This window comes from Prunus dulcis, chromosome 8, assembly GCF_902201215.1.
Source record: "Prunus dulcis chromosome 8, ALMONDv2, whole genome shotgun sequence".
Taxonomy (NCBI): domain Eukaryota; kingdom Viridiplantae; phylum Streptophyta; class Magnoliopsida; order Rosales; family Rosaceae; genus Prunus; species Prunus dulcis.
The window spans coordinates 8,860,993-8,882,230 of record NC_047657.1 but is presented as its reverse complement, the minus strand read 5'-3'; the positions used below and the strand labels follow the sequence as shown (position 1 = coordinate 8,882,230).

General features: G+C 37.5%; 2 protein-coding genes and 1 pseudogene across 4 annotated transcripts; 1 reads left to right on the top strand and 2 right to left on the bottom strand.

Annotated features, from left to right (window-relative positions):
* The first annotated feature begins 1,140 nt into the window (after nucleotides 1-1,140).
* Nucleotides 1,141-3,503, top strand: LOC117636793 (annotated as a pseudogene). The gene has a single exon (XR_004587111.1). The product of XR_004587111.1 is annotated as a putative pentatricopeptide repeat-containing protein At1g12700, mitochondrial (transcript).
* A 1,657-nt stretch (nucleotides 3,504-5,160) lies between these two features.
* Nucleotides 5,161-14,884, bottom strand: LOC117637118 (probable protein S-acyltransferase 23). 2 transcript variants are annotated; one of them, XM_034371918.1, is made up of 13 exons: nucleotides 14,365-14,884; nucleotides 13,778-13,918; nucleotides 12,650-12,762; nucleotides 12,079-12,158; nucleotides 10,993-11,156; nucleotides 8,927-9,065; nucleotides 8,728-8,827; nucleotides 8,310-8,367; nucleotides 6,967-7,044; nucleotides 6,736-6,834; nucleotides 6,554-6,632; nucleotides 6,324-6,472; nucleotides 5,161-5,554 (listed from the first exon to the last, which is right to left on the bottom strand). In XM_034371918.1, exons 1-13 carry the CDS (start codon nucleotides 14,596-14,598, stop codon nucleotides 5,366-5,368), a joined length of 1,623 nt encoding a protein of 540 aa, XP_034227809.1. In that variant the 5' UTR covers nucleotides 14,599-14,884; the 3' UTR covers nucleotides 5,161-5,365. The 2 variants fall into 2 exon arrangements, with proteins under 2 accessions (XP_034227809.1, XP_034227810.1); XM_034371919.1 differs by having other exon boundaries at nucleotides 13,778-13,968; nucleotides 14,365-14,476.
* A 982-nt stretch (nucleotides 14,885-15,866) lies between these two features.
* On the bottom strand, nucleotides 15,867-17,907 carry LOC117637663. The gene is made up of 3 exons (XM_034372621.1): nucleotides 17,622-17,907; nucleotides 16,966-17,125; nucleotides 15,867-16,339 (listed from the first exon to the last, which is right to left on the bottom strand). The coding sequence occupies exons 1-3, from the start codon at nucleotides 17,757-17,759 to the stop codon at nucleotides 16,146-16,148; spliced, it is 492 nt and encodes a 163-aa protein (XP_034228512.1). The 5' UTR covers nucleotides 17,760-17,907; the 3' UTR covers nucleotides 15,867-16,145.
* Between the last annotated feature and the right edge of the window lie 3,331 nt (nucleotides 17,908-21,238).

The following is a 21,238-nucleotide window of genomic DNA, read 5'->3' as shown; positions in this document are numbered from 1 at the left end:
GACCACCCTGGGAAGTTGCTTCGTGAGCTCCCGGAAACAAAACCGTGAGGGCTGGTGAGAATGTAGCCAGGCCCAAAGCGGACAATATCATGCGGCCGGAGCGTCCGAGTCCGGGTATGTGACAGTTTGGTATCGAGCCCACCGCATGTGGTCGCGGAAGTGTCTTGACGAGACGTCGGATCCACTAAGGGGTGGATTGAGATCCCACATCGACCAACGGAGAGGGGTGATGTGCCTTATATGGCACACCTGCATCCATCTAGTATGAGGCCTTTGGGAGCTCATCAAGCCGGCGGAGTTCACCAGAACTCCGAAGTTGCCAGAGTTGAGGAGGCTGGAGCAATCCCGTCGATATGGTGACCACCCCGGGAAGTTGCTCGTGAAACTCCAGAACAAAACGCCGTCTTTTTGGTGAAATAGCTGCCCAAAGCCACAGCGGACAATATCTTCTTCTGTGAGCGTCCAGGAAGGTGACAATTTAAGTTGTCAATTGAATCATGGATCGGGGTTGGGAATCTCGGTCTGGGTATGGGGTTAAGTGCAGTGTATATAGAAAAGAGAGAAAGAGAAAAGAGAAAAGAAAAGGTCGATCCTAGAATGGTGAGGAAGGAGGGGAAGGGGAAGAAGAGGAGGAAGGGGGAGGGAGGGAGGAGACGGAAGGGGAAGGAGGAGATAGATCAAAGGGGGAGGGTGGGGGAGATGGAAGGGGAAGGAGGGAAGGGGAAATGGAGGAGGAAGGGGAAGGAGGACTGGGTTCTTCAGGTTGGGGAAGGAGGGTTTGGCTCTAGGTTTACTCTTTTTCTTCAATTTTTTTTTTAAAAATAATTTTTAAAAATAATATAATCAAAAATTGGATAAAATGTTGAGGATTTAGACGATATGGGTGAAATTGAAGGAAAAAAAAAAAAGAGTCCATATTCTTAATTTTCTAAAGAAAAAATATGGGTAAATTAAAAAATTATGTACAATTTCAGGGGTAAATTACTAATATACTCAAATTAAAAATATTGATGAGGACTTTTTAATTCATCGAGGACTCGAGATAATTCTGAAACCCTCTCTTTTTAATTCTCTCTATTTAATTCATTGGTAATAATTAACCCACTGAAATAATTTTTTTTGTAAAAATGACGAAAAAAGGAAAAGCCCAACCCTTTCCCGACATAGCATTGTTCTCTTTGTTGCCTATAAATGCAATTAGAAAGGAAATCTAATTCGAAACTCATCGAAACAAAGTTATTGTCGACTGGATCATCATCCACGCACTTGAGAGCTCCGCCGCTCCCTTTCGAGATTTGGTCTCGCTTCCCAAATGTTGAAGGTTGGCTGAGACTCACTGACTCACTGGGATGCTGAAGATGATGATGCGGAATATAGCTGCTTCTTCTTCTTCTTATTGCACCAGCAGGCGACGGAGAGGTATGCCTTGTCTTCACTCTAACTGCACTGTTGTTGTTTTCGCCGACGATTACTTTGCTTTCCTTCACTCTCAACCTTCTAAACAAATCAAATCTACAAGAACCCAACTAGAGCAGCCAGTGAGAAACTCACCCAAAATCACAACTGTTGAGGATGCTTTCAATGTGTTTGATAGAATGCTTCAAATGCCTCCTCCGCCTTCAATTGTTCGTTTCACTCAAATATTGGGTCAAGTTGCGAAATTGAAACATTATTCGGCCGTCATTTCATTGTATAACCAAATGGATGTGTCGGGAATTGGACATGATGTTTGTACTCTAAACATTCTCATGAATTGTTATTGTCATCTAAACCAAATGGGATTTAGTTTATCTGTATTGGGAAATTTCTTCAAACTTGGTCTTGAACCAGATGTCTTTTCTTTACCTTCAACTCTCTGATCAACGGCTTTCTTCTTGAGAATAGAGTGGCAGAGGCGGCAGGAATTTTCAACAAAATGATTGCGGGAGGTAATTGTCAGCCTAATATGGTTACTTATAGCACAATAATAAGGGGCTTTTGCATGAAAGTTAACAACAGTGCAGCTATTCAATTGCTTAGGAAGATGGACGAAGGGCCTTGCAAGCCTAACCTTGTTGTCTATAACACAATCATCGACAGTCTTTGTAAGGATACACTAGTTGATGATGCATTAAACCTCTTCTCAGAAATGATGTGTAAGGGTATTGCGCCAAATGTCATTACCTATACATCCTTGATTCATGGAGTTTGCAAATTAGGCAAGTGGAAAGAAGCTACAAGGTTGTTGAATGAAATGGTGAGTAAAAATATCTTTCCAGATGTGTTCACATTCAGCGTCTTGGTAGACACACTTTGTAAGGAGGGAATGGTTGTGGAAGCAGAAGGCGTGGTTGAGATGATTCAAAGAGATATTGATCCTAATGCAGTTACGTACACTTCACTCATGGATGGTTACTGTTTGCGAGGAGAAATAGGCAAGGCACAAAATGTTTTTGAACTAATGCTTAGCAAGGGCGAGGTGGTGAATGTTGTTTGTTATAACACATTGATAAATGGATATTGTAAGCTTAAAAATATAGATGAGGCCATGATGCTTTTTCTGGATATGTCTCATAAGGGACTGGTTGCAAATACCATTACTTATAACACTCTTGTGGATGGTTTTTGCAAAGTGGGTAGAATAGATGATGCACAAAAGTTGTTCTCCGAGATGCAAGCTTGTGGCTAGCCTTCAAATGTTCAAACTTATTCTATTTTACTGGATGGCCTGTGTAAAAACCGACAACTTTCTAGGGCAATGCAATTGTTTGGAGAGATGGAAGTGAAGAAGTTGGATATTGATATTGTGATTTACAGTATTCTTATTGAAGGTTTGTGCATAACTGGAAAAATTGAATCTGCAAGGGATCTCTTTTGTGGTTTATCATCAAAAGGTTTTCGACCTGATGTGAGGACATACACTATAATGATTAATGGACTCTGTATCACGGGCTTTACAAGTGAAGCAGAAAAGTTTCTTATCCAAATGGAAGAGAAAGGCTGTTCTCCTGATGATTGCACCTATAGCACAATTATCCGAGGGTTCATCCATAATAAACAGACATCAAGGGCGATGGTACTTATTCAAACAATGGTAGAGAAGGGGTTTTCTGCAGATGCATCAACAACAGAGTTAATAGTTAATTTACTGTCGAAAGACCTGCTTTGTTGATAAAAGGATCACTGTGAAATTAATATGCATCTGTGGACAATGAAATTTGAAACTGCTGCACCTTTGACGACCATGAAGGCATTTCAGTGGTTTGTGCGTATGGTAGGAGGTGAAAATGCCTTCTCACTTGAATCCTTAATTTCTGGCATTAATTCTGTTTAATTTGATTTCTGTTGTATTTGTATGGGACAATAGGAGAACCTCTGTTTCAACAAAAAGATCCCATGCAAACCATTGTTCACTGATGCAAAGGCGCAATTGAAGGTCAACCCAATGCAGCTGTGCATTACATTGCATTTATTAAGGGTTATATTGTATCATTTTGGTTATAACACATTGAAGGTTTCTAGCATGTGAACTATGAAGGTTCGGGTCTGAATTCATGTCAATTCTAATTTAGACATTAATTGATCCCAAATCCTTTTCAGTACAAACACCCCTTTATGACTTAGCAATAGCCAATCCGCAATGTTATTAAAACAACAGTATCTCAAAAGAGACCATAAACTCACATACATAAATGAAATATAGGCTTAATTGGTGAATTGCCCTTTGCATTTGTACCTACGTTTCGTTTTACACCTTGCTCTTTTTTTTTAGAAAATTAAGGACTCGGACTAATTTTTTTCTCCAATTTATCCGTCGACGTCAAAATCTGCCACTTCCCATCCACTCCGCAGTCAAGTTGGTATTTTGGACGAGACGCGAAATGACAAAAGTAACCTCAAACTTGACGACAGGATGGATGGGAAGTGGTAGATTTTGACGTCCGGGGGCAAATTGGCGAAAAAAATTAGTTTAGGTCCTTAATTTTCTAAAAAGGATAGGGGGTAAATCGAAACCTAGGCACAAGTTCAGGGGACAAATCACCAGTTAACTATATTTAATACTAATATGCTAATATAATTTGGCAGAGTCGATATTTTTAATTAAGAACATCTTCAAACGAAATGCCAAGTCCAACGTGGCAAGTTTTAACCCAAAAAAATGACATTTTAAGCCTTCCAACCATGATGCCAAACCCTAGCTGGATTGACGTCCTTCACTTTTGCTGTCAAAAATGACACCCGCACATGTTGAGACGTCTTTTCCTTTTTTATTATTTTTTTAATGCTGAGCCCGCTTCCTTCTCTCCTCCATGTACAGTTTTTAATCCAATTTAATATTTTACTCTTAAATACCAAGCCCACTTGCCTTTAAAAATAATAAAATAAAATGTATATTTGACGTCTTGGTTGGATAAAGAGTTTTACAATAATACAAATTGCCACATCAACCATCAAATTTAAATTTGATGTTTTTTTATATTAATATTTAAATTTGATATTTGGTATTTGACATCTCTTTTTTCTTTTTTGATGAAAGAGAGGAAAATTTATTAAATACGAACAGAACAGTTTACATCTTGGGCTAGGCACTTAAACGGCCATTCAACACAAACAAGATCCCAGCTGTGCCTACCACCAATTCTAGAAACATGGGCTGCCACCAAATGAGCAGCTTGGTTACATTTTCTCGGAGCATACATAAACTCCACCTTGTGATAATGTTGAGTCAAACACAGGATATCGAATAAAATCCCTTCAATCTCCAAGTCCATGGCGACCTCATGGTTTAGCATGTTAATCAAACTAAGTGAATATGATTCCACCGCCACCTTATCATACCCACACTCCAAGCATCGAGTTAAAGCTACCCGTACTGCCTCTGCCTCCACCATCAACGCAGAAGCACAACGCATATCCCTAGTGCCTCCCGCACTAAAGAAACAACCTATGCCATCCCGTAAACAAAACCCCCACAACCCACCCCTCGCGCGGCCTGTTTGAGCCACCCATGCACCATCACAATTGAGCTTGACCAAAGCTGGGGGAGGGCTAGTCCAGACAGGACCTGGTACGACACTAGGATCACCATATAGATGTGTCTCCAAAAACCCCATTACCTTTTTTCGTTTTTAACAGAAACGTACACACAGGCTGCTTCTTGAATTATGAAAAGGAACACAATTACAGAATAAAAAGATTTCATTTCTCTTCCATTTCATTTTTTTTCAATTGTACATATGGCTAACTGAAAATGGAGCATGTACCAGTAAAATGACCAGGGATTTATGTATAAAAATTGGGTAACAAATGGTGGGAAAAGTACAAGCAGGTACAGATGGAATTTCCAGCATCATCCACGGCCTAAGACACTGGAGAGCACATAATCCTAACTGGTAACTTGCTGCAATGGAGGCCAAGCAATTTCATCATCATCTGTGTGGCCCTGAATAACAAAATCAGCACAATTCTTCCTGCACCCATGGTTATATGGGTTCCGGAACCGCCCATCTGGACCACGAAGATACCCATAACGAATAGCATTCGCCAATTCATTGGTGGTGATATTTCGAGCTATCTGATTCACAGATAAGAAAACTATGTTATCTATATATACTTACTACTTTGAAGGAGTTTAAAAGATGATAATTGTAAATACATCTTGTATAAATTCACGACTTATGAAGGGATCAAAAATCAAAAAATACCAAAGTCAAGGAACAAGAAAGCAAGGAAAATTAACTTTAAACCTAAAAGAGATGTGGAGCCATATTTTGCATCATCCAATTGATTCATTAATCCATGTCAGCCATTTTCGTTTCTCTAGTTAGCATTCGCTTACATGATGCTAAAAGGGGCACAACTCAAGAACATGTATGGTACCTTCACTTTCCTACAAATTATTTAATATGTAAGCTTGTAATTAAGGCAGTCCAATTCTGCTCCTCTAAACTTACTTGTCCGTTGGTATCCGCTCCCACATTCTTTTCCCGTTATTTAGACAGGTTCTTTAATGGCTATTTTATCCCACCAATAAACAAACAAAAAAATACCCAATAAAGACGGAAAAAGAGGTTTAAAAAAAAATTATATATATATATATATATATATTTTCTTCCAAATTATAGACCATACAAACTGAATCAGATCCTTGACTGCAACAGCATACTAGTTAATTCATTTAGAGAGGAAAAGGAGTGCATGTTTGCCATCCAAGAAGATGTAATTGGAAAATAAGTGTATACTTCCCATATCAGAAGATGCAACGTTCAATTTTTTTCCAAGGACCACATATTGTCTTTGCTATATTAAGTTAATATATAAATAGTGAGGATTCCATCAATTACCTGAGTTGCCTGTGCCACCGTCAGAGTTGTAGCAGCAACCAAAATAATAACGTCCAAAAACAGAAAAGCAACAACACTAGGATGTTGAACTACCACATGATGAATCCATGTTTCTTCTGTTCTCCATGCTGGCATTGAACTCCAAATCCCTGCATCATGAAAAGACAGCTGTCATCTAGTCACAAATAAAATAAGCATCGCAAAGCTTATAATGTCTGCTACCCACATACTTTGAACTGTAACGGCAGCAGAAATTATCGACGTCAAAGTTCCCATGCAGATAAAAATAAAAAAATCTCGCTTGTTTCCCTGCAAGAAGCATAATGGCGAGGTAGTGAAGCTAATGGGACCTCAAGAATCCATAACAAAGTTACATTGACTTGAACTAAGATAAGAAGTTAGCACTACTTACCTTGCCAACACAATTAGATATCCATGGACAATGATGGTCAAACTGTTCTACACATCGGTTACATGTGGGGCAGTGTTTAGAGCGAACAGGCCTAATTATCTGAAGCAAAATAATGTGAGAAAATATGATATTAATCAAACATGCAATAATTATATGTACCAGAAAGAAGTATCCAAAAATATTATTACGTTTAGTATCATCTTTGAAAACAATTAGGACATTAAAGTTAACCTTGCAAGTGGGACAAAGTTGAGACCAATTTCCCATCCATAGAGAGTTGTTGTTCAAATCAATATTCAACAAACGATCCTGAAAAATGTCAGTACGCTATTAGAAAGTGCAGTTACACTAGTAAGAATCAACAAAACCCCATCTGAAGCTGTGTTCGAAACACTACAGAGAACAATCTCTTTATCATATTGAATATGCAGGTTTCAAAATTTCGTGCATGTAGGTGTCTCAGCTATTTCAATGCCCTATTGCATTAAGGTTATGCCTGAACTATATAATGGCGACTGACTTGTCTTACTTAATTCCAAAATAACACATCCTTTTGTTCTTAATAAATAAGAATCGAGCCACGAGTTTGGGGAAGAAGATGAAAGTCTTATGTAATTGCAGAATGATGGCTGTGTGGTAGGAAAGAAATAGAAGGATCTTTGAAATTTTCATGGGAAGGATGTGGAGTTTTATGAGTTCAATTTAAGCGCGGTGGCGCATTCGCTCTGGCTATATAGGACCTCCATTGGTTTCGTTTCTTCCCAGTGTTATTATAGACATTTCTACATTTGTGCAGATTGGTGGGCTGCTGTCACTATAGATGCTCTTTTGCTTAGGTACGATAACTATAATTTGATGGTCTCTTTTCCAGTTGACAGTAATATTTAAAATTTTTGCATATTCAAATTGTTTGTATTTTTACAATTCAATAGAAGCATTGTTCCTCAATCAGCAAAGCTTTATCAAATTCGTCGGGTTAATTATGTTCGTTACTCAAATGAGATCTAACCCCACATTTGGTTTAGCAATGGAAAAGAAGGAAAGAACATAATATAAGTAAATTCCCTTGATTTCCACCTTTTGGTTAGTAATGAAGATGAGAAAGATAGGGGAGGGAAATTTGAAGAAAAGGTTCTCTACAAAATATGTGAAATTTGAAGAAAAGGCTGACTGTACTAACAAAAGCTACCAAAATTTTATTTTCTTCTGGTTATTTTACCTTTCTATTGTTCTTAAAAAATTATGTATTTTTTTTTCTACTCTCTCCTTGATTTTCTCTGGTTGAAAGTGAACCAAGCGTAGAGTAAAATAATGTTGTCATCAGATCATATTCAAACTATCAACCTAATCTAAGTTCCAATCAAGTTTCATACCTACCACCTTTTGTTTTATGGACATCGATGGCTTCAATAAAAAAGATATTATGGTTTTTCTGCTACACAACCTTTTTCCTTGTTGAATTCTGCTACATAACCTTACTTCGGGAAGTTCTTTCATTGAGAACCACTTATAATGAACTTTCTTTCCTATTTGACAGTAGAAATGGTAATAGACTAAACAGAAACATTGCATACCTCTGTGTCTGTATGACTGCTGAATTCCCCTGCTCTTTTTATGTAACCTGGATCTTTACTGCAACCAATTGTGGTAGATAATTGTTTAATGATATCAGAATAAAGGATAGAACAGCAGAACCGTGGTAGACATACAAGGACATGTATCATTAAAGCATAACTTTGCCAGGCTGGTAATCTCACTTGGAAATGTATTAAAGATATTAGGTTCCTCCAAAATAGGATCAGGGGGTTATCTGGTGGTTGGGAAAGAACAACCCTAAGTGCTAAATGACTACCAAATTCTCCAAACCATATGTTCAAGTATCAATGTGAGCTCAAATTTTCTTACTGGCTCAATGACAAAATAACTATTTCGGAAAAGATAAAAACAAAATTTCAATTGGCATTTAAGTATGGCTTCTAGAAAAAGGATTACCTACTGCACCTGTAGAACATAATTAGCGAACCCACAGCTAACGAAATAGCAGCCCATCCCCAAAGGCCAACAGCAGCAGTAACCTTTGTCAGATTAGGAGCTAACATGAGTAAGTATGAAGTCAGTAATGAATGATTGGTGAGGGAACACAAATCTATCTGCAATCTAAAGGAAAACTGGAACATCATAGCTTAACTACCTGCGAGGACAGAGTTCATAAAGAGAATTGTTTGAAAGATTATTGTACACAACAAGATAGGAGCGAAACCAATATCTGCCATCTTCCCGCTGCAAAATTTGTCTCTCCAATGGTTACTGTGAGCCCGCTGCTGGTTAGCCTGCACAAAATACAAAAATAATCCTTTTTATAAGAAATTCAGTAACAATGGCCACAGGAGAATTAGCCATGAGCATTACCGAAGTACAGAAAAATAGAAAGTGTATAGAGCTTTGAACAAGAAACCCAACTAGCTAAAACGGAATAGGCCCTCTACTTGAACCAAAAATATCAACAGAACTGGCAATACCCAATACTGTAAACTATAAAGGAAAACAAACTGCATTCCAATCTGAAATAAATAAAATAAAATAAATTGCAAAAAGGTCTTGTCCCTAAATCCAAGAAAACTAAAGCCCAGAATTGAACCCTGTCCACAAATGGTCAATCTCTTGCCTTATCACATCCTCAAATGTTCTTTTGTTCTTCTGCAATATTTGTGACCATGTAAAGAATGTTTTTTTTTTCTTCTCTAATTTAAATCAGAAATGAAGTCTTTCTTTACATTACAAGCCTAGTATCTTCAGCACCAAGTGGCCACATAATTGTGCAAGATTGAATGTACATATCAACAGAACACCCTAGACGCACTTCTCCACTCCATCTACCTTGCTCTAATTTTTTTAGTAAAAAATGTTCTTTAGTTTTCAGTTTTTATGGACTGAACTGAAAATCCTGAAAGTATCACCATTACCGTATATTACCAACTATCCCTCTACCCTTATCTCCAGTTCTACTAAATTGCAAGGATTTTTATTTTTATTTTTTTTTGGTGTGTGAGAGGTGCAACAAGGTCTGTAAAGAGGAGATCAAAAATTCAGAAAACTAAACTAACTATGGCCTGAGGCCTACAAACACCAATCATATCCTCAAAAAGGAAAGACCTAACACTAGGAGTAGGCGCTTGGAAAAGACTTAGACCCAACTCAGCCTTAGAGCCCAAGTCAGCCATCCAGTCAACCACCATATTCCTTTCCCGATAAGTGTGATTATTTTGCAGTCCCAAACTTCATTCATTATCTCTTGGCAACCCAAAATAATTGAGCCAAGAGGCTGAAGGTTATTCACATCAAGACAGATGAGATGAACAGCCACAACAGAATCTGCCTCCAAAATTACTTTGCTTAAACCCCACATCCTAGGCCAACTCTAGAGTCTTAGACCACAATATATACCCCATAGCTCAGCATCCAAGACTTGACCATTCCCCAGGTGCGCTACAAACCCAGCAACCCACTCACTATACCCCCTGCTGCAATGCTTCATTGAGATCCCTTCCTACAGAAATCAGTATTGATTTTAATGAATCCACTGGAAGGGGGTTGCCAAGCCATATTTAAATTAGTCTACTTCACCTGAAACCCTTATGGCCACGTTTGGTGCCTAGGATTGGATTGGAGTGGATAACTCACAAAATTCAAGGTTCAACATACCTTGAATCTAGTGAGTTATCCAATCCTATCCAATCCTAGGCACCATACATGACCGATGATAATTATACAGTACTTTGTAATCGTTCCTATTAAATTAAGTTATCAACTCTTTAAAAATTAAAATACAATTTTCCCATTCAAAGATAAAATGTTAAACTCAATTGAAATAATGTTTTGCATTTCTATTGCACAGGAGAAACCTACACATCACTAGAATTTATATAAAAGGATACATATGACTCTCTGCAATTGTTCCAGAAACAAGCCTATAATATGAATGGAAATTCAACCTTTGGGGAGGCATGTGCGTATGTTATGGAAAGACCATGAGAACCACTAACCAATTTGTTTACCTTGTGTATGTACCATAAATTATACTGAAAAATCCGAAGAAAGAAAAGAAAATGTGAATGACAACAATGGAAAAGTCAATGAGAACCCACAACACAACCCCATACTAGCATAACCTTATATTCACATATCTAATTTTCAAGTCCAGTTTAGATTTGGTTGTGAGAAATCTACCAGGAGTGCTAGATATATAAAGTTACGTACAAGGAAAAGAGCGACACGCTGATGACCTTTATCAGATGCAATCTGAACAGGAGTAAAACCAGCATTGTCTTTCACCGTTAATTCCTGCTTAGTACCGGCATAAACAAGAACAGTGCAAGCCTCTACATTTCCTCTTAAAGCAGCCCAGTGCAAAGGGGTACAACCTAATAGCATAGGATCCTCAAGTCATCAGACCACAAAGAAGACCACCAAAATAACCCCGAAAACAAAAGCACGTTTAAAAGAAAAATATCAAACAAAAGACTAAATAAGCAACCAACTAGTTACAAAGAGTCATTGAGAAGTTGCAATTTCATTTTTAACATGGAATTGATGGTTCTCTTGAGGATTGGCAGACAGATTTATTAACCATTGAAAAAGAATTAAGTATAAGGGGTATAGAAACATGGGCTGAAACTCTTTTCAATTGAAAAAGAAAAAACCACAAAGTGAAGGAATGATGTGAGCATGTGTCACTAGCAAGCGCATGCAGGCATACAGCGTTTTGTCTTCCTGTTAATTTTTTGCTGGCATTTTATTGTACTACAATTTTCTAAGGCTTTGGATTGTATAAGATTTATCTTCAAAAATTGCAGTGATGGTGCTATCCCTTTTATGTTTCTGGTTTTATTATTTTTGTCTGTTCTTTAATTTATTAAGGCTTTGGATTGAATAATAATTATTTACTTGTGCTGATCTTGTTTTCATGTGTTAAATTGGCCAATTGGCCTTAGAATCTTCTTTAAAGGGTTATAAAACTATAAATTGGGCTCAGAATTCTTAACCATTGCATATCGGGCCGACATTTAAAATAATAAATGTAATTTGGCTCAGACTTCAAAAAGAAAAGTACAAATTATGGCAATTAGGAACCAAATTCCAATCCAACCAAAACCATATGAGTTGGGTCAAGTTGATAAAATACTATTGACAGGTAACCAAGCATTTTTTGGTACCCGCCACTAAACGTGCATAACCACTCTCTTTTACATAGGCAGTTTGACACATTACATAAACGGCTACGGTAGAAATTTAATTGTACTATTAAACTAACAAGCACACAATGAATAAGCACATTTAGTATACCTTCTTTATCTTGTCTCCCTTGGCTTGCATCTCTAAACAGAAGTAACCTAACTGTATCTGCAAATCCCTTATATGCAGCCCTGGTTGAAAGTATCATAATGATTAATTTTCCTGTAGAGAATCTCACAACAAAAAATTTCATGTTTCCAGATATGTAAGATTGCTGCAAAGAACATCATAATTTGATCAATGACTTCAATTTTGCTAATCATATGTGACAATTTTGTCACTTTTAGGCTCAGCCGATGATCAAAATAGACCAATCAACCTAATTGGAAAAGATAATGCAAACCAAAGCCCCACTAGTGTCTATCACAGTGTACATACAAAAAGGTACAGAAAAAATAACTATTCCCCTTTTCAGTATAAACAATAAAGAACTAGTTCAATCATTTATACACTCCTTACCACATATGCAGAAAACTACTTGAGAATGAACAAATTTAATTCATGAGATTGCAGGTTGATACTGGAGCAATTGAATGATTAAAAGCATGATTTCAATGTCACAGAATTTCTATGTACACAAAAACCATGTCAATATGCCATAGTTAATAGCCTTTTAGCATACCAATGAAGAGGACTCCTCCCCTCATTATCAGGTGCATCAAAATCAGCATGATACTTTGCAACAATGTGATTCAGGAAAGATGTTTGCCCATATTGAGCAGCAACGTGAGCTGCCTGCAGTAATTCAAGAAATTTCTTAGATATGTATATACTTCATAGCAACTTGTGTTTAAGACTGGACTTCATTTTCAGTCGTTTGATCTCATTAATGGCCAATACTTAATTTAAGCGAAACTAATGACAAAGACTTATGACCAATGAATAGCCTGCTTCCTTCCTCGCCTACGTAAACCATCCAACCTCTCCACTCTCAATTCTTCATCTCCGTCCAAATACAATGGTGGAATCAAGGTTCTAAAGGCTCATATTGTTTAGTGCTTACAAAATGATCTCAATCTCAATCAACTGAAAGTTAAAAGTCTTTTAAAAGAAAATAACATCAATAAACATAAACCCAGACACATGAACTGAATAAATTAAAAAATCAATAACACATGCATTTCCCATAAACACGTGTAGAAGAGTAGGACAAAACTATTGGGAACTACTTTAAGTCAGAAGAGTAAAGAGCAGGACATAGGGAACCAAAATAGATATCACAGGATGAGCATCGTTCAGGGAATTTCCTTTTCAGCCTCATCCTAAATTCTCTCCTCTGCTCTTCAACCATCAAGCTTCTTTAATTTCTTTTGCAAAAATCAAAGGCGGTGGCTGGTGATATGACCATTTAGAACTCCAAGAAGTCACAGAGGACCATAATTTGGAGATTCTTCTGAGGTAGAGAGAGATGTATCATTTCAGATGAACAGAAGATATGGTTGTGGAGGATTTGGTGCAAATAATTGTTGGATAGTCCCAGTTTATTTGGGCGGAAGTCAAGTAAGAATTGAGATTGGAGAGGTGGTGTAGTGTTGAGAACTGAGGAAGAAGCAGGTTTATATCCACGGAATGTGGGTCTCTCTCATTATTTTTACAACAAAAACAAAAAAAAACAAAAAAAAATTCATAATCCTTGCATAATCAAATACCAGGTTTATCTTATTCGAAATGGCCAATACTCAACCAAAAGGGAATTAAGAAAAAGAAAAAGAAAATGCATTTGAAAAGAGAAGGTAAACGAGAAAATTACCCGGTATCCATTTACATCAGCAGCCTCAACCCTAGCTCCATTCTGCAAGAGCACATCCGCCGCCGCAATTGCACCCTGCACAGCTGCCCAGTGCAACGCTGTCTGTTGTATATTCTCAGTCGCATTGACATCGCCACCATGCTTTGACAACATCAATAAAAAATATGTTCATCCAAGTCAAACCGACAGCGCTACACAATGCAGCAATCCAATACCAAACGTACAACAAACAAGCTCAGCCAGCTCTTTCTTTTTTTTTTAATAGAAACATTTTTATTCAAATTGTAAGGATCAAAACAAGGCATTTAGACTGCAGATAAAAGAAAACACTAGCCGAAGAAACAGACACAAGGCCACTCAACACCTAACTAGCCAACCAAACATAAAACAGCCCCTTAAGAGCTCAGCCAGCTCTTATACCAAACATAATCCCAGAATTTACCCAAAACAACAAAAATTCAACATTTTCACACAAACCCACTGCATAACTCAATCTTTCCTAATAAATCCACCACAGAACTCAACTTCTTTTACAAACCCAACACAGAAAAACAAGCAATTCACAGAAATAGAAACGGCATAAATACCTCAATTATGTACTGAGCTATATCGGGGAAGTTATTAAGAGCAGCCCAATGGAGAGCGTAGTAGCCATGGACGTCAGGGTTGGAGAGAGAGGCACCGTCTTGTTCGACAAACTTTCTCAGTTTCTGAAAATCGCCATAAGCAGAAGCGGAGAAGACGTCGACCACCGGCACCTCGGTAGGGTTTTTCTGGGTTTTGGAGTCCGATGACACCACCTCTATCTCTGAAGAAGCCATTTCTTGAGAGCTAACCGCATAAGGGAGAGTAATCTGTATGGGGGATCGAGAATTTGAGATTATACAGTTTCCAAGTGAATTGGGCACGGTTTATTGCTGAATTTAGTGTTTGCGAATTGAGCTTTCTCTGCCTCTCTAGAAATGGTGTTCGAAAATTAACTGTGTATTTTGATGTTACGTGTGTATTTGGAAATGGTGAAATTGATGGTGATGGTTTCGTTGCATCATGCATCAGCATGAATCATGGTGAATATATCAAAGATAATTGAATAAAGGCTTTTAGGGTTTTATTACTTTACCAATATTGGAATGTAGAAGTAGACGTGGGTTAGGTTAGGCCAGTTTGCCAGGCCAATAAACTCACATTTTTTACCCAAGTTCGAATTGCTAAAGGTAAATTAGATTAATATTGAGTAATTTAGACGACCACTTAAATATATATATATATATATATAACATAAAATATATTAAAAAAAGTATTTTTATTCATTACTTACTATCTTTCTCGTTCGACTTTCATAAATAAAAAGAAATTGAAAAAAGGTAAAAAGCAATCTTGTTAAGCTGATTTTTTTTTTTTAAAGGAAAAGGTAATATATAACTTTTGTAGAATAGTTCTAATAGTTCTAATAGCCATGTGCCTGTGGTATTTCTTTTGAATTTTGTTCATAACCTTTTTTTTTTTTTTTTTTACGGATGTTACGATAATTTGCAACAAATGTCTCCCTTCTCTCTTGAATCCAAAAATTCCCTAATCCAAGTGGTGGTGGCCGCTACAAATGTTGTTTTAATTAATATTGGAAAGTTATATTTTCATTAGAAAAAAGTTTTCATTAAAAACCAAAGCTAGGCGGCCGGTTCAGTCCCATTCAGTGGGTGTTGACGGTTCATCTGTTTTTATGCTCACCCTTCCATTTCAGTTCATCCGTTTTTATGCCCACCATTTTTATATTTTGTGCATTCTGCACGAGGTTAAACGTAAGTTGCATACAATAAAGCTTGCTCTGTTGTGTGGTACTCCCAGGACAAAAGCCAGCAAAACACAAAAAGACCAACAATAAGAAATATGAAGAGGAAAATGAATCAAGGGCTGTTGTTTGTGTTCTTTAACATACTACTTGCTACAGAAACTGAAACTGGCAGTACCAATCAGGCGGAGAGCATGTTGTAGGGCTGGCCAATGTGGCAACCGCACTCAATAATTACTCCATCAGCCAGCTATGTAGGATACTTTTGCCAACAATCAAGATTTTCTACAGCTAGAGGCATGTCAACATGGCTTCTATCACATGTTAAGAGAGAAGGAACATGTAAAGTACAAAACTCTGAAAAACTAGATAATGTTTGGTGTGTCCAAAAGAGAAATATACTACAAATTTCCATTATATTCACATTTGTTGAACACTCAAATGAATGATCATGGCAGATGTTCTTAAAACTGAGCTAAAACTAAAGCTCGACAAACTTGTGTCTAGCTTGTGCAGCAATAATTTGCCTCAGTAGCTGTGCAGGAGGAAACCTAAGAATGCTGCCTCTTACAGAAGATGTTAAGTAGATTTATCAGGCTTATCACTTTCCTGTTCAGATTTAGAATCATCCTTTTTCTCCATAACCTGCTGGATTCCTTCTTGGTACCCATGTATAAAACTTTGAAGAGCATCTTTATATGCAGAAGCTCTTGTCATGTAGACACGCTGTAGAGCAGGCTTTAATGTCTCCATTCCTCCTCTAGCAGCCACAGCTATCAGTTTTTATTGCCAGACAAAAACATTAAACATAATCAGATTTCAAACCCATTGAACTGTAAAACTCAAAGATTTCCAACACGGTCAAAGGAGAAACAGAAGTTTAGAGACACAGGCAATACACAGTATACAGTAAATCCAGACACAAAACCAGCCTGAAAGAACTGCCTTATAACACAAGTATTTGCTTTATATTTTCCACCCTTACGATATTTGTTGCTCAAACTGGTTTACTTCATCATCCTTGCATTATCTCAAAAAGATGAACCACTTTCAATCATGATGAAGCAAGTATAAGTATAATGTTTCGAAGTTATTTGGATATACAAACCACTTTTAAAAGTAACTTTCTAACCTACTGAGTTCAAGTACATACAGCAGATTTGGTGCACATAAAATATTTGAAAGGATTTAATTATTATTGTTTATGCCAATTTGCGTATAAATATAACATGACACTAAATGTGACTCAAATCAACAAACCAAAAGCAAAGATTCTTATGCATCTATAGTCATCTTCATAGTCATCTGTATGCATACACCATGTAAAACAACTAGGCTTTTGATTAAGTTATAATTATGACATTGATTGATATGGTAGCATAATGTTGACATTACTTACCAAGATCCTCTAATGTTGAGGGTTCTTTCTCTTTAGCCTGGCCCTGTGGTCTACCAGGTTTATCTTCACTCTCTTCATCCTTAAAATCATTAGGTCGCAGTTCAGGACCAATATCCCGAACCCAGCTGGCAGCATACAGCCTAGAAGCCTCCTTCAACACCTGACAGCCAATACAAGAAGGTATAAATTACCATCCTTCATGTCAATACCACACATTATGAGCTTTAACATATTCCAAGCATTGAAACAAGTTCATATCCAAATGAAAACAAAACAAAAACTCTATCTAAACCTAAAAGAAGAATAAAAGAAACAACAGCCAAATATTTCACCAGCTCAGATGGTCAGTAACAAAATATAAACTTTGACACACAGCACCTTGAATGTCAAAGCATTCTAAAAATTGAACCCAACCCACATTTTTAAATAAACGCTTTTGCTCAATAACACTTTTATCAGTACTGCTTTCACCAGAAGTAATCCAGAGTACGCGGGGACTTGTTTCTTTTACTTCATAAAGTATATGAACAATAAATCAAGCTTCACTTATTATTACTTCAAAATAATCATAAATTAGATAAATAAATCAATTGGGTATGAATTTGATCAACTGCAAAGCCCACAACTTGTGTAATGAGAACCAAAGAAAGGCGTACCAAGAACCGCTCATTCCATGTGAGCTTGCGGCGCTTCTTGATATGAGGAGGGTCTGGCAGCGAAGATGGAAATGCAATCTCTTTCAGATCATAGCGAACGTAATCGTACAGCTTCCTACACACCGCCCTCACCTTCATTTCTATAACGCCACTAACTTCTCACTTTGTACCCAATCTTCTAGCCTTCCAGTGACTTCCATATAGAGAGAGGCTTAAAGAAGAATTTCGAAGAAGAAGAAAGAGGTTAGAGAACTGATGGAGTGGAGGGGCTGCGAATTGGGTTAAGATGAAGAGGTATCCATAGGTCCGTGGGTTCATGGGTAGGTGGGCTGAACTAGCCCAACCCAAACAGTGCTGGGTTCGTCAAAAAAAATAAGATAGCAAAAGCCTCAAACTGTTATAAAATAACCTGGGATATGTACGAATTTTGAGCTGCACGTAAAGGAGATGAGACACAGCATTTAACGAGGTTCGGCTATGCCTACATCCTCGGAGAGCAGCAGCAGTAACTTTTCACTATATAAAATAATATGGCTACAATAGTGTTTACAATATGTGTGGCTCACTGAATTTTCTCTTTGCTCACTCACCCTCTTTCTTCCTTCTCTTCCTCTTCTCTCTTTCCTCTTCTCTTTTTCCTCTTTTCTCTTCTCTCTTTCCTCTTCTTTGTTTCTTTCCGTTTCTCCCTTTCTCTTCTGTCTTCTCATTTCTTTCACTTTGCAGGTTGCCTATTTATAGGCAGATTGGTGCAACTCTCGTGAGTGTGCAGTAAGAAAAAGTTGCCGACAAACTCTACCCAAAGTCTCCAAATGAATAGTTAGTGGGCTCCACACAAAAACTTTACAACACTCCCCCTTGGAGACCACAAATAATATGTCAGTTGCTTCATTAGACTTTGTTTGGAGAAAACCTAGTGAGGTAGAAAACTGATAGAAGGAAGAAAGAAGAGTACAACAATCTGTATAGCATACTTCTGGATGCTCCCCCTGATTAATATCTCCCCCTGATGTCTTCATAACTATATTTTGGAGTGAGAATCTTTCGGAGTGAGTGAATGATGTAGCCACCAACAATTCATATAGTAAATATATTTCCAGTGAGCTATCTCTATGTAAATCATAAAAATTTTCAGAGTCCGCGTTTCCAACAAAACTTGGGCTATTTGTAAGTTCACTTGAAAGTATATGCCCGTACATGGTGTTATGCGGAAATAGCATCAAATATACCTCACATCATCCTAAAATGATGGTGATGGAGTTGAGCCTTATCTGAAAAATATGATGTCCTGTCCAATATACTTCCAGAAAATCCTTAAAGTGTCCAACGGATAATCCTCATAAAAATGCTTCAACACTTTCTTAGTATAAGCAATAATCTCGTTGGCATAATGCTCGATCTTCAAGTCGAGACAAGTATTTCTGGAACTCTTGAGAAGCTTTAATGTGTTGCAAACACATTATAATCAATATACTCATTAAGGCAATTTATATACATTAACATTGAGTACAGATTTTGTGCTTCAGGCACATGTCATTCAGGGACTTGCTTCATACAATTTCAATCCTTTCAAGGATTTTGTTTAAAGGGATTAAACTTTATGACACATTATATAGCTTTAACCTAGCTATTTATACATCTTTAGAAAATTGTTTCTGGCAATATGCTTCATGCCTTTAATAACCTTTAAAGATAACATGTTGGTCTCCGTAAATATGCAATAAGGGGGCACAATTGAATTTGTAAATATGGAGAAAACCCAACATTCCTTGTTTCTGCCTGAAACATTGTGTCATGCAAAGTAGGTATATTCCTTTTTATTCCGAACACCCAAGTATAACTTTTAATATTAACATCTTTTGGGGTTCGTACGGTGGGTTTGTTCTTTCACGTTCATTCTCATCTATAATGGAATTGCCTCATTCCATTTTGGCCAATGATATTGTCGACATTTAATAATTGAACGTGGTTCCAATCAACACAGCCCATTGATGATTTGAGTAGCTTCTCCAAAATCAAAATTTGTCATTCATCAATTCATGATCCCACCATTCTCATGTGCATGCGCATACATCAATTATAAGTATTTCTTTGCTTTTGGGTACCCAAGCCACTGCAGGGGGCTTTTATTATGTGAGAATGTGGATTATAACCTCCAATGAAGCGTTATTTTATAGTAGGGCGTGGATAATCTCCATTTGGGGAGTTGGAACATTTAGAACTCATATATCTGTCATGCTGCAGGCATGCCACAGATTAATACATACATGTCAATTAATTTNTTTTATTATCAATGTTACCCCCACCGTCAAAATTCGAACATTTCATCCATTAGTCCGTCTATTTGACCCACGTTGACGCTTGATTGAGGGTTATTTTCGGCATTAGGCGCGGATTGAATTAGCAACCTCTCCTCTCTCACACACTTCGCACTTCTCTTTCACATTGGTAGGGTAGGGATAGAAAGGGACTAGAATTTGGGCGGGAAAAAGGACGAAATCTAAGGTTGGAATCGAGGGAATCTGAAAGCATTTTCATAAAGGTTCTTTTGGCTCTGTTGATTCGACGCAGCATGAGTCTGGATGTGTTGCCTTTGCAGGTGCGGAACAGAGGGCCTCCTCCCAAGTATAGTAAGTAATCGATTTTCCCAATTTCAAATTGTTTAAGCTTGTGTGGTCCTTGGTGTCGGTTGTTTGCACATTTTGTGGTGTTGTCTGATATGCTGTTTTGAATATGAAACACTTGTGGTCCCGAAGCATTTGTGTTGTTTTGTCTGCATAATTATAGGTGGACCTGAGTGAATTTGAAGTTTAGAATGGTAGTTGGGCAGTAAAGAAAATTTGGTGTGGTAAAATAGTGGTTTTATATATAATTTTCTGTTTTTTTTAGGTGATCCAGATTTGTTCTCCCTAGAAATTCACCATGGAGGTTATATTTCAGAGGGGAAGTATGTTCGGGGTAAGGTTACTTGGGCAGACAACTGTAATGCTAACCACCTGTCAATGCTTGACCTGTTTGATGTTGCTATCTCTCTAGGATATGACCATAAAAAAATACAGTACCACTACTGGAACAAAAGAAGGGGGTTTGTTCCAATTGAAGTAGATGCCCATGTAGTTGAGTTTGTGGAGTATACACCTACTTCTAGAGTTCAACCTTTATATCTCTCATATAAGAATCAACCGCATTTCCCAGAGAGCCAGGCATCTGCATCTACTCCACAATTGGGGTTGGAAGTAGAAGTTGAAACTGAAACTGATGTTGGTGAGTTGGGGAACCAGTTTGTAGAAGTGGATGTTGATTTAGATGATGATGGTTATGATGAGGTACATAAGGAGGGAGATAATGAGGTAGATGACAGGGAAGATGATGAGGCTGAAGATGATGATAGTGTAGAAGAGGCTGAAGATGATGATAGTGTAGAAGAGGCTGAAGATGATGACAGTGAGACAGACATTGAGTTGATTGACTCCGAGTTTGAGCAGTCAGATGAAGAAGGGTTGAAGAGAGTCTTGGAAGAGGATGATAACTTGTTTGATAAACATGTAGTTGATGAAGAAAATGATGAATACAATGAAGAACCTGGTGAGGTTGACAGTGAAGACTACAATACCGACGAT

What these genes read in the sequence shown, in the direction of transcription:
- LOC117637118 (XM_034371918.1), bottom strand. Translation starts at nt 14,598, where the DNA reads ATGGCTTCTTCAGAGATAGAGGTGGTGTCATCGGACTCCAAAACCCAG. An exon ending in AGGGAGACAAGATAAAGAAG is followed by an intron (nt 11,157 to 12,078) that starts GTATACTAAATG and finishes CTATGCTATTAG; the next exon opens with GTTGTACCCCTTTGCACTGG. An exon ending in AACTTTGTCCCACTTGCAAG is followed by an intron (nt 6,835 to 6,966) that starts GTTAACTTTAAT and finishes ATTTTGCTTCAG; the next exon opens with ATAATTAGGCCTGTTCGCTC.
- LOC117637663 (XM_034372621.1), bottom strand. Translation starts at nt 17,759, where the DNA reads ATGAAGGTGAGGGCGGTGTGTAGGAAGCTGTACGATTACGTTCGCTAT. An exon ending in CATGGAATGAGCGGTTCTTG is followed by an intron (nt 17,126 to 17,621) that starts GTACGCCTTTCT and finishes ATTGGCTGTCAG; the next exon opens with GTGTTGAAGGAGGCTTCTAG. An exon ending in CTCAACATTAGAGGATCTTG is followed by an intron (nt 16,340 to 16,965) that starts GTAAGTAATGTC and finishes AAAAACTGATAG; the next exon opens with CTGTGGCTGCTAGAGGAGGA.